This window comes from Dendrobates tinctorius, unplaced genomic scaffold (genome assembly GCF_039654945.1).
Source record: "Dendrobates tinctorius isolate UK_male_01 unplaced genomic scaffold, ASM3965494v1 ptg000164l, whole genome shotgun sequence".
NCBI lineage: Eukaryota > Metazoa > Chordata > Amphibia > Anura > Dendrobatidae > Dendrobates > Dendrobates tinctorius.
The window spans coordinates 4,602,335-4,614,221 of record NW_027361831.1 but is presented as its reverse complement, the minus strand read 5'-3'; the positions used below and the strand labels follow the sequence as shown (position 1 = coordinate 4,614,221).

General features: G+C 47.4%; 1 protein-coding gene across 1 annotated transcript; it reads right to left on the bottom strand.

Moving 5' to 3' along the window:
* Window positions 1–510: 510 nt before the first annotated feature.
* LOC141052912 (uncharacterized) lies at window positions 511–3,278 on the bottom strand. The gene is made up of 3 exons (XM_073550238.1): window positions 2,931–3,278; window positions 2,066–2,225; window positions 511–1,959 (listed from the first exon to the last, which is right to left on the bottom strand). Exon 3 carries the CDS (start codon window positions 1,738–1,740, stop codon window positions 826–828), a length of 915 nt encoding a protein of 304 aa, XP_073406339.1. The 5' UTR covers window positions 1,741–1,959; window positions 2,066–2,225; window positions 2,931–3,278; the 3' UTR covers window positions 511–825.
* Between the last annotated feature and the right edge of the window lie 8,609 nt (window positions 3,279–11,887).

Here is an 11,887-nt window from a genome sequence, read left to right as displayed (position 1 = left end):
AATGTAGAGACTGCTGTGAAAAAGACAAGTCATGTAGATTGGTTTTGTTTTTTGGACAACACATATTTATATGAGTTGTCTTTTCCACAGCAGTCTCTACATTCTAGTAATATTGCACAGACTGGATCCAGCAGGGTTCCCCAACTCCACTCCCCAAGGGCCACCAACAGATCATGTTGTAATGAAATCCCTAGCTCCTTTGCTAACTGCTTCACAAGAGCACAAAAAAAAAGAGAATTCCATACAACATGATCTGATGGTGTATCTTGAGGACTAGAGTTGTGGAACCCTGCTGGATCCAGTCTGTGCAATATTACAAGAATGTAGAGATTGTTGTTGAAAAGACAAGTCATGTAGATTTGTTTAGTTGACAACACATATCTCCAAGACTGACACAAGAAACATGTCTCAGGAATGGAGCTATCTGGTGGCAAAAACGCTAAGTGTACGGCGCAGTGTGTGTACGGCGCAGTGTGTGTAGTCGGCGATTGACACAGTAGCCAATCAAAATATTTTGAAAGCACAATTGCACATTTATTTTTTAACAAAAAATAAAAAAAATTTTTTTTTCATTAGGAATGACGTTTGGGGGAAGATTGGGATACTTTGGGTGTGTGGAGAGACGAGGAACAACTGGAGGTTGAGGAAGGGGTTCTAGGAGAAGGGGCGACGAAAGTACTGGGGGAAGGGAGTTCTGGAATGGACATGGAGGCAGGTTGAGACACATTCGGAGGAGAGGGTGGATGGACGAACAAAGTTTTGTTTTTGTTCTTTTCTTTGTCGCAGGAAGATCCTGCCCGGAGCGACTTGCAGCCTGTGACCGCCTTACTTTGGTTGACCGCCTGGTGATGGTGGACTCTGTCGTTGTCCCGTAAAATAGGGAATGCGGATCACCCCTTTGCTGCTCTGTGGGGCGGTTGCGGTGCTGATAGAAGTGGCAGTGGCGGTGCTCCTAGAAGGGGAGAAAGTTGGGTCGGTGCTCCGAGCAGGAGGCTGCCTGTCTGGTATCTCAGCCAAAGTTCTTGGGGGACTCCGAGGAGGAGTATTGGTGGCGGTGATCTTACGATGAGGAGTGGTGGTGGTGCTCCTTTGATGAGGAGTGCTGGCGGTGCTCTGTTGCCGAGGAGTGCTGGCGGTGCTCTGTTGCTGAGGAGTGCTGGCGGTGCTCCTTTGTTGTTGACTGGTGGTGTCTGTGGCCCAAGCAGGTTCTGTGGTGGTTTGGCTCCAAGCTGGTGGTGCTGTGGTGGTGCTCCATACAGGAGCAGGGCTTGCCATTGTGGTGGTGGCGGAGGAGTGTCCAGCAGCACTCAGACTTGGGGTGGTGTAGTGGTGTCCGGCTTCGCTGGGAATGCAGGTGACCGTGCAGTGGTATGCAGCAGAAGTCGGTAGGGAGGTGTAGCGAGTCAGCGGTGGAACTGTTGGAAATGACACCACTGACTGCTGCTCATACCGATTCTGCTGCATAGCTTGCAAGTAAGCAGTGTTGCAGGCCTGTAACACACTCAGCTGTTGCTCAGGACTAAGGTGTTCCGCCATGCCCTGTTCAATTTTACTGAAAAAATGGTGCGCTGGTCTGTTGAGGTCGGCCTCCAGACGGTCAAGGCGCTGGTCAACAGAGTGGAAGTGGTGTTCCATGTGGTTAAAACCACGTTCCATCAGGGAAAAACCGCTTTCCATTCTGGCGGACAGCGCCTTGAGGCTGTCCTGAAAGGCCTCACTCAAGAACATGAACTCGGGCATGACAGGCCTGTCCGAGGCCCTCTGCCGCTGGCGGGTAGTGCCCGCATAACCAGTGACAGAGACCTGGGACAGGGGAACACCTGATGGACCAGCTTCCTGGTCACCAGCTGTGTTGCTGAACTGCAAGATGCTTCCTGGCTGTCGGATGGCTGGGACGGGTCTGAGGTCGATTGATGAAGAACCGCTCCCGGGACAGGTTGCAGGGTGCTGCTCCAAGTGCTGTGGAAAGAAAGGGAAACCATTAGTATCATGCGTTAACAAGAGGCATCAGCTGTGGAATAGAAAAGCACATAGCAATAACAAACCAAAAAAAAAAAAAACTTGCGCTCTGCTGGCAAGGACCGGTCTAAGGAAAGCCAACTCGCGATGATAGCGGTACTTTCTTCTGCGCCTTGCCGCTGAACCACTCCGAACCTGTCCCTCAGCACGAACATCAGTGTTGAAGCGGTCCTTCATCGAGCGCCAATGTGTGCGGATTTTGTTCACTGTTGGGGGAAAAAAAAAAAAAAAAAATAGAAAATGCACTGAAGGCAACTTAATTATCAGCACACGCACCGGATAGAACTTTGCAAACAGTCAATGCTGCAGCACAAATAAAATTGTAGACACAATGCAGTCACTGTTGATACTGAGCACACTGTTATGTTTCCTGCTAGAATATATGTAGCAGCGAAAACAACAGTATCATCCGGAGCAAGAGTGAAAAGAGGATCAAGACAGCAGTTGACAAAGCAATCACTTTTTTTCCACATGGCATTGTTATTTTTAATGCAAGAATATATCTTGCCAAAAAAACACCAGCACCATAAGGACCATAAATCAATGCAGCAGTTGAAGACAAAAAAGCAATCACTGTTTTCCACATGGCATTGGTGTTTTTAATGCAAGACTATACAGTTGTGGCCAAAAGTATTGACACCCCTGCAATTCTGTCAGATAATACTCCGTTTCTTCCTGAAAATGATTGCAATCACAAATTCTTTGGTATTATTATCTTCATTTAATTTGTCTTAAATGAAAAAACACAAAAGAGAATGAAGCAAAAAGCAAAACATTGATCATTTCACACAAAACTCCAAAAATGGTCCAGACAAAAGTATTGGCACCCTCAGCCTAATACTTGGTTGCACAACCTTTAGCCAAAATAACTGCGACCAACCGCTTCCGGTAACCATCAATGAGTTTCTTACAATGCTCTGCTGGAATTTTAGACCATTCTTCTTTGGCAAACTGCTCCAGGTCCCTGATATTAGAAGGGTGCCTTCTCCAAACTGCCATTTTTAGATCTCTCCAGTAGCGTAGCTACCGGGGGGGGGCAGAGGGGGCGGTGGCCCCGAGCTCTGAGGGGCCCACTGAGCTACGCTACTGTAACTGTATCGGCATGCACAGCGCGCCCATACAGTTACATTCTGCGGCAGAGCAGGGAGAATCGATCTCCCTACTCTGCCGCCCAGCCGTTATGGGCCCCTGAGAAGGCGGTGGGGGGCCCCGGTGCCAGCAGTGCGCCCCCCATTCACAGTCAGCAATGTCATTCTGTGTGCACAGGACCTGTGATGAGGTCACAGGAGGGGAGGAGTCAGGGGGTCACATGATCAGGGGCTTCAGCACAGGACTCTGCTGTGCTGGTTGTCATGGTGCTGGATGAGGTGAAGTAAGTTTCTGTGTGGGCTCAGGATTGGTTTACAGGGGGGGATGTAGCAGTGCCGTGTGTGTATGAGGTGTACGGAGCGGAGCCATGTGTGTAGAAGGTGTACGGAGCAGAGATATGCATGTATGAGGTGTACGGAGGAGCTGAGTCGTGTGTGTATGGGGTGAGCGGAGCCGTTTGTGTACGGAGCTGAGCCAAGTGTGTACGAGGTGTACGGAGCGGAGCCGTGTGTGCACGAGGTGTACGGAGCAGAGCCACGTGTGTACGAGGTGTACGGAGCGGAGCCGCGTGTGTACGAGGTGTACGGAGCGGAGCCGTGTGTGTACGAGGTGTACGGAGCGCAGCCGTGTGTACGAGGTGTACGGAGCGGACCCGTGTGTGTACGAGGTGTACGGAGCAGTGCCGCGTGTGTACGAGGTGTACGGAGCGGAGCCGTGTGTGTACGAGGTGTACGGAGCGGAGCCGTGTGTGCACGAGGTGTACGGAGCAGAGCCGTGTGTGTACGAGGTGTACTGAGCTGAGCCGCGTGTGTACGAGGTGTACGGAGCGGAGCCGTGTGTGCACGAGGTGTACGGAGCAGAGCCACGTGTGTACGAGGTGTACGGAGCGGAGCCGCGTGTGTACGAGGTGTACGGATTTGAGCCGTATGTGTACGAGGTGTATGGTGCGGAGCCGCGTGTGTACGAGGTGTACGGAGCAGAGCCGTGTGTACAGGGTGTACAAAGCGGAGCCGAGTGTGTATAGGGGGTGTGGAGCAGAGCCGTGTGTGTATAGGGGGTATCAGGTGCAGTAATAAAGACACATATGGCAGCAGCAGAGGCTCAGTATTGGGGTATCAGGTGCAGTAATAGGGACACATGTCAGCAGCGGCTCAGTATTGGGGTATCAGGTGCAGTAATAGGGACACATACGGCAGCAGCGGCTCAGTATTGGGGTATCAGGTGCTGTAATAGGGACACATACAGCAGCAGCGGCTCAGTATTGGGGTATCAGGTGCAGTAATAGGGACACATACAGCAGCAGCGGCTCAGTATTGGGGTATCAGGTGCAGTAATAGGGACACATACGGCAGCAGCGGCTCAGCATTGGGGTATCAGGTGCAGTAATAGGGACGCATGTCAGCAGCGGCTCAGTATTGGGGTATCAGGTGCAGTAATAGGGACACATACGGCAGCAGCGGCTCAGTATTGGGGTATCAGGTGCTGTAATAGGGACACATACGGCAGCAGCGGCTCAGTATTGGGGTATCAGCAGGATGATGGGTTTGTGCAGGTTGGGGATACATGGTGATGGGGCTGGAATATGAGAAGTGAAACGTGTCGTTGTTGTATTCTCTGTAGCCGAGTCCTGGCTGGAGGAGTTGTCATGTCGGTCTGGGCCAGATGGAAAAGACGTGAAAAGTGACCGATTCGATCAGAAAGAACGTCAGCGGTAAGAGAGTGGCGGCTCACTGGAGGGGATCTTCAGTACCCACAATCACGGAAGTTACCGATGCAGTTAATATAGATATGGAGAAATATGTGTATCAAAAGAGAAGTACAATTAAGGAATGGGAGGACATGTGGGCGCCTTGGTTGGATACACCCGGGTTTGCGCCTTCTATTAACATGGATGAGATCGCTGAGGATATAACCTGAAAACTGTAGCTTTGAGAGACCGGATGCATCGGGAGAGAAGTGAGTTTTTTGTCAGGTGAGGGTGGGGGGTAAGATGGGACCAGGAGAGAACGGTGTCCTTGATGTCAACGAAGCGGAGCATAGTGAGGAGAAGCTGATGATCCACAGTGTCGAATGCTGCAGTGAGATCTAGAAGAATTAGCATGGAGTAGTGACCATTAGATTTAGCTGTTAGTGCTGTATCCAAGCATATTAATGGAAAGTTGAGTGGAAGCAAAAAGTGTGGTAGAAAAAGGTGCACAAGCAACTGGGATAAAGGCAGCCTTGAGAGGATTGTTAAGAAAAGGCCATTCAAAAATTTGGGGAAGATAAACAATGAGTGGACAGCTGCTGGAGTCATTGCTTCAAGAGCCACCAGACAAAGATGTATCCATGACATGGGCTACAAGTGTTGCCGGGGCCGTATTTAGAGATTGTGTTGCCCTAGGCACATTTCGTGCTGCCCCCCCCATTGGCGAGTATGACTAATGCATACACTGTCGGCAGTGACTTAGGCTACTTTCACATCAGCGATTTTTGCCATTCGCGGCAGATCCTGCAGTTTTTCCGCATCTGCCACGTAACGGATCACTTACGGCAACACTGCGTTCGGCCTCATTCATTCCCTATGGGACTTGCGGACATGTGCGGCACTTGCGGTTTTCCCGCGATCCTGCAAATACGGTACTTGCAGCAATGGAAAAAAATGCTGCTAGCAATGTAAGTACAGCTCATGTCCGCAAGTAACCATCACTACCTGTCCCTGCACCTTACTAGCTCATCCCTAACCTTCCCTCTCTGACCTAAAACTACACTATAAAGCTTTAGGAAAACAATTAACTTACATATTCCTATGATGAGGGCTACGGCGTAGACTGGGATGGGCAGTCTCTGGGTCTCCATTCCTTCTCTTCTCGCCCCCTATGTTGAAATTCCCGCCTCCTCCTCATAGTATGAAGCGCAGCCGGACGTCCGTTCCGGTCCGGTGCGCATTGTGGGGGGCAGAAATAATTTTCTCTGACTCCCTGTCGGGCCCCTGTATAGCTCCTGTCCTTACAAGGACAGGCCTCAAGTGTGCCCTACTCTGGATAACCCACCATCCACAGATAGATTGCAACTTCCCTACGCGTTTCCTCCCCGTTTCTGGGGATTCATCGGGGAACTGCCCAAATGAATTCTGTGGTAGCATTATTATTGTATATCCGTCTTCATTATAGGGCCCGGCAGTGGCAGAAGGTCCCTAGAGCCAATGTGGCTGTCTGTGCCTCAGCCCATGTGTGGGCCATTGGCGTGCCCAGGAGCTATGCAGGGGCACAACGGGGAGTCAGAGAAAATTATTCCTGTCCTATCCCCTCCCCTTCTCATGAAAAAGTGGACCCACTATGAAAATACGTTGTATTAATAGATATGTTTTAATAATAAGGGCGACTCCCCTAGCTACACTCAACCTGTGACCCCGTAAGTACTATCATAGTGATATTACCTAGGCACTATAGCTGAGTGTGTGAATTTGTATGGCAGAAACCTTCATTATCAACCCATCTGTGCTGTGTATTAGCCACAAATCACTTCACGGTACAATGATCCGCACAAAGAATTGACATGCTGCGGAAAATAAACCGCTGCGTTTCCGCGTAGAATTTTCCGCAGCATGTGCGCAGCGTTTTTTCATTTTCATAGGATAACATGGTTACTGTACACCGCATGGAAAACTGCTGCGGATCCGCAGGGCCAAATCCACTGCGGATCTGCAGACAAATCCACAACATGTGCGCAGAACCTAAGGATTCCTAGGCTTTAACCCTTAGGCTAGCAGAAATTTTCTGCTGAAAAACAGGATTCCCTTCCCAGAAACCACGCGTTTTTTTTCTGCGCGTTTTTACCTCGATTTTTGTGCGTTTTTTTTGCGTTTTTTTTCCGTGCGGTTTCTAGACACTTGGAAAAATCCAGAAACGCGGAAAAAAACCCGCAAAATTAAAGAGCATGCTGCGTTTACCGCGATGCGGTTTTTTCGCGGTAAAAAAAAAACGCATCAATGTGCACAAAAAGTGCTAAATGCATAGAAATGAATGGGAAGCTTCTTTTTCGCGTTTTTCCCGCAGATTTTTATGCAAATCCGCGGGAAAAACCACGAAAAAAACGCTGTGTGTGAACACAGTCTTAAAAGAAATAACCAACTTATTCAGGTCAGTACTAAGTTGCAATTTAACAACTTAGATCCAGCTTTTTTGGTCAGCAGCCACTCCAGCCAGCCTGAAAGGAAACGGCTCATGTGGATCTTCCCGTTTTGTGCTTGTGTTATAAGATCAGTGGCCCAAAGTCATTTAACCCCTGAAAAACATAATAATAATGATAATAATTATTACTATCATTATTATTAAAAACATCAGTTCCTTATTCAAATCTGTGAAAACTGGCTGTTTGCCCGTCGGTCTGATGCCCAGAGCCCATTTGGGCCAGTCTAGTGACCTGAATGTGATGCAGGCCATCACTATGTATGCAATGCTAATGTGAGATCAGCGGCTCAAAGTCATTTAACCCCTGAAAAATAACACTTAACCAAATCAAAATCGCCCGTCTGCCCACTTTGATGCCAGTTCTGATACCCAGAACACATAAGACAGGGTAAAGGGACCTGAATTTGATGTCGGGCATCATGATCTATGTGTATGCAGTGTGGGATCAGTGGCCCAAAGTTATTTAACCCTTTCATTGATGCTCAACCTCATTGGCAACATTACCAGGAACAGATTGTTCAGGGGATGACTGACTTAAGAAGGACAATATTACTAGTAGTACAAAACATATCTAATAAGGCTGTGTTCACACATTGCATTTTTGCAGGTTTTTTGTGCTGCTTTTTTTTATGCAAGTTTTAAGCTGCATTTTACAGTGTTAGGAAAGTCTATGAGATTTCAGAAGTGTCACAATAACAATCAGTCATAAATTCTGTAGGCGCAGACCATATGCCAGGGTTGTGTCAGCGCCATTCTGGATGGCAGGGCTCATATTGGACCTGTGTATGACCTTCTAGGGATCGCCTAGTATACCCATAGTGACCCCTACATGACAGGCGGCTGCAGATCACCTGCTGACAGCACAGTGACATGATGAAGGTGCCAGGACTTGCAGGGATTGCTGGGGCCATGGTATCCCCTGGAGGTGCACAGAGCAGTACCAGCCCCCATTCCTCCCCCAAGATGTTGCACACATGTCATTACTTTTCTCTCCAACACAAAAACTCCTTTGATCAGTGCTCACCGGCTATACCGTCCCCATCATAAAGCAGCCCTGAGCCCCAGCCGTGCACTTACACTATCCTCATCCAGGTAATGGAGAAGGCTGGCAGCGTGATGGGCAGGATCACCCAGCCTGGCATCTTGGAGAGAGGCATGCTGGTGCCAAGGCTGCAGTGCCCTGCTGATGGTTGTCCTGGGCTTCAGCACTTCGCAGTAAAGTGCCCGTATCCAGGTGGAGGCTTCTCCCAAGCTGCTCTTCTCCCATAACCCAGGATGGCGCTCCCTACCGCCAGCGCCCCCCCACCGCCCTTTGCAGGTCCCGATGGGCAGAAGGCTTCAGCCTGTGATCCGGGCTGTGATCCCCAGCAGCCACTGCCAGAACACTGAGGCAGGAACTGAACTTCAACTTGGCGCTACAGTGAGGAGGGGGTGGGGCCTGCAGTGTGACGTGTTTCTGCTCCCTGTGCAGTTCACGTGACAGCGCTGCAACCGAGACCCCCGCAGCAGCCAGAAGACTGAGGTGGGTGGGGAGGAGGGCGGGAGGGCGGGCTGGCCCCCGGACTATAAGACAAAAAAAAAAAAAAAAACTTACCTTGCTCAGGTGCCGCCCGTCACAATTGTACCGCCCTAGGCAAGTGCCCGCGAGTGCCTAGTGGCAAATACCGCCCTGAGTTTTGCATTCCTTTTGTCAAGCCACTCATGACCAATAGACAACGCTAGAAGCGTCTTACCTGGGCCAAGGAGAAATAGAACTGGACTGTTGCTCAGGTGTCCAAGGTGTTGTTTTCAGATAAAAGTAAAATTTGCATTTCATTTGGAAATCAAGGTCCCAGAGTCTGGAGGAAGAGTGGAGAGGCCACAATCCAAGGTGCTTGAGGTCTAGTGTGAAGTTTCCACAATCAGTGATGGTTTGGGGAGCCATGTCATCTGCTGGTGTAGGTCCACTGTGTTTTATCAAGACCAAAGTCAGCGCAGCCGTCTACCAGGAAATTTTAGAGCCCTTCATGCTTCCCTCTGCCAACAAGCTTTTTGGAGATGCAAATTTCATTCACCAGCAGGACTTGGCACCTGTCCACACTGCCAAAAGTACCAATACCTGGTTTACAAAACAACATTATCACTGTGCGTAATTGGCCAGCAAACTTGCCTGACCTTAAGCCCATAGAGAATCTATGGGGTATTTTCAAGAGGAAGGTGAGAGACTCTAGACCCAACAATGCAGACAAGCTGAAGGCTGCTATCAAAGCAACCTGGGCTTCCATAACACCTCAGCAATGCCACACGCTGATCGCCTACATGCCACGCTGCATTGATGCAGTGATTGATGCCAAAGGAGCCCTGACCAAGTATTGAGTGCATTTACTGAACATACATTTCATATTTTACAATCATTTTTCAAGCTGGTGTTATAAAGTATTCTAATTTACTGAGATAATGACTTTTGGGTTTTCATTTGCTGTAAGTCATAATCATCAACATTAACAGAAATACAGTTGTGGCCAAAAGTATTGACACCCCTGCAATTTTGTCAGATAATACTCAGTTTCTTCCTGAAAATTATTGCAAACACAAATTCTTTGGTATTATTATCTTCATTTAATTTGTCTTAAATGAAAAAAACACAAAAAGAATTGTCCTAAAGCCAAATTGGATATAATTCCACACCAAACATAAAAAAAGAGGGTGGACAAAAGTATTGGCACTGTTCGAAAAATCATGTGATGCTTCTCTAATTTGTGTAATTAACAGCACCTGTAACTTACCTGTGGCACCTAACAGGTGTTGGCAATAACTAAATCACACTTGCAGCCAGTTGACATGGATTAAAGTTGACTCAACCTCTGTCCTGTGTCCTTGTGTGTACCACATTGAGCATGGAGAAAAGAAAGTAGACCAAAGAACTGTCTGAGGATATGAGAAACCAAACTGTGAGGAAGCATGAGCAATCTCAAGGCTACAAGTCCATCTCCAAAGACCTGAATGTTCCTGTGTCTACCGTGCGCAGTGTCATCAAGAAGTTTAAAGCCCATGGCACTGTGGCTAACCTCCCTAGATGTGGATGGAAAAGAAAAATTGACAAGAGATTTCAACGCAAGATTGTGCGGATGTTGGATAAAGAACCTCGACTAAATCCAAACAAGTTCAAGCTGCCCTGCAGTCCGAGGGTACAACAGTGTCAACCCTTACTATCGTCGGCGTCTGAATAAAAAGGGACTGTATGGTAGGAGACCCAGGAAGACCCCACTTCTTACCCCGAGACATAAAAAAGCCAGGCTGGAGTTTGCCAAAACTTACCTGAAAAAACCTAAAACGTTTTGGAAGAATGTTCTCTGGTCAGATGAGACAAAAGTAGAGCTTTTTGGGCAAAGGCATCAACATAGAGTTTACAGGAGAAAAAAAAAGAGGCATTCAAAGAAAAAAAACACAGTCCCTACAGTCAAACATGGCAGAGGTTCCCTGATGTTTTGGGGTTGCTTTGCTGCCTCTGGCACTGGACTGCTTGACCGTGTGCATGGCAATATGAAGTCTGAAGACTACCAACAAATATTGCAGCATAATGTAGGGCCCAGTGTGAGAAAGCTGGGTCTCCCTCAGAGGTCATGGGTCTTCCAGCAGGACAATGACCCAAAACACACTTCAAAAAGCACTAGAAAATGGTTTGAGAGAAAGCACTGGAGACTTCTAAGGTGGCCAGCAATGAGTCCAGACCTGAATCCCATAGAACACCTGTGGAGAGATCTAAAAATGGCAGTTTGGAGAAGGCACCCTTCAAATATCAGGGACCTGGAGAAGTTTGCCAAAGAAAAATGGTCTAAAATTCCAACAGACCATTGTAAGAAACTCATTGATGGTTACTGGAAACGGTTGGTCGCAGTTATTTTGGCTAAAGGTTGTGCAACCAAGTATTAGGCTGAGGGTGCGAATACTTTTGTCTGGCCCATTTTTGGATTTGTGTGAAATGATCAATGTTTTGCTTCATTCTCTTTTGTGTTTTTTCATTTAACACAAATTAAATGAAGATAATAATACCAAAGAATTTGTGTTTGCAATCATTTTCAGGAAGAAACTGAGTATTATCTGACAAAATTGCAGGGGTGTCAATACTTTTGGCCACAACTGAAAACACTTCAGATAGATCACTATGTTTGTAATTACTCTATATAATATATGAGTTTCACTTTTTGTATTGAAGAACTGAAATAAATTAACTTTTTAATGATATTCTAATTATGTGAGAAGCACCTGTATGTTTGGCTGACAGCTCTCTCCAGACAATCACATACGCAGGAGCACTTTGACAAGCGTTCTTGTGCTGTTTATTAGAGAATTAGAAAGGGGAGCACAATTGTAATAATGATCTCAGAAACTAATACATAAATTGGCAAAAAAAATTTTGTGATGAATGTGCCCTCTCAAGGAAATGGATGGCAGACCATCCGGTAAATAGTAAAACCAAACCAAAGATGGTGAGAGATAAACCTGGTGGGGATTGTGCAAAAAATAAGAGTAAAAAAGCTGTATTAAAATAGCCTTTATTATAAAAGTTGGCACAACAATGTAAGATTATAGATACAATATTAGTGCATATGGCAAATTAAACCTCT

Bases quoted from the DNA above. Each gene is read 5' to 3' on its own strand.
- LOC141052912 (XM_073550238.1), bottom strand. From the start codon at position 1,740: ATGCCCGAGTTCATGTTCTTGAGTGAGGCCTTTCAGGACAGCCTCAAG.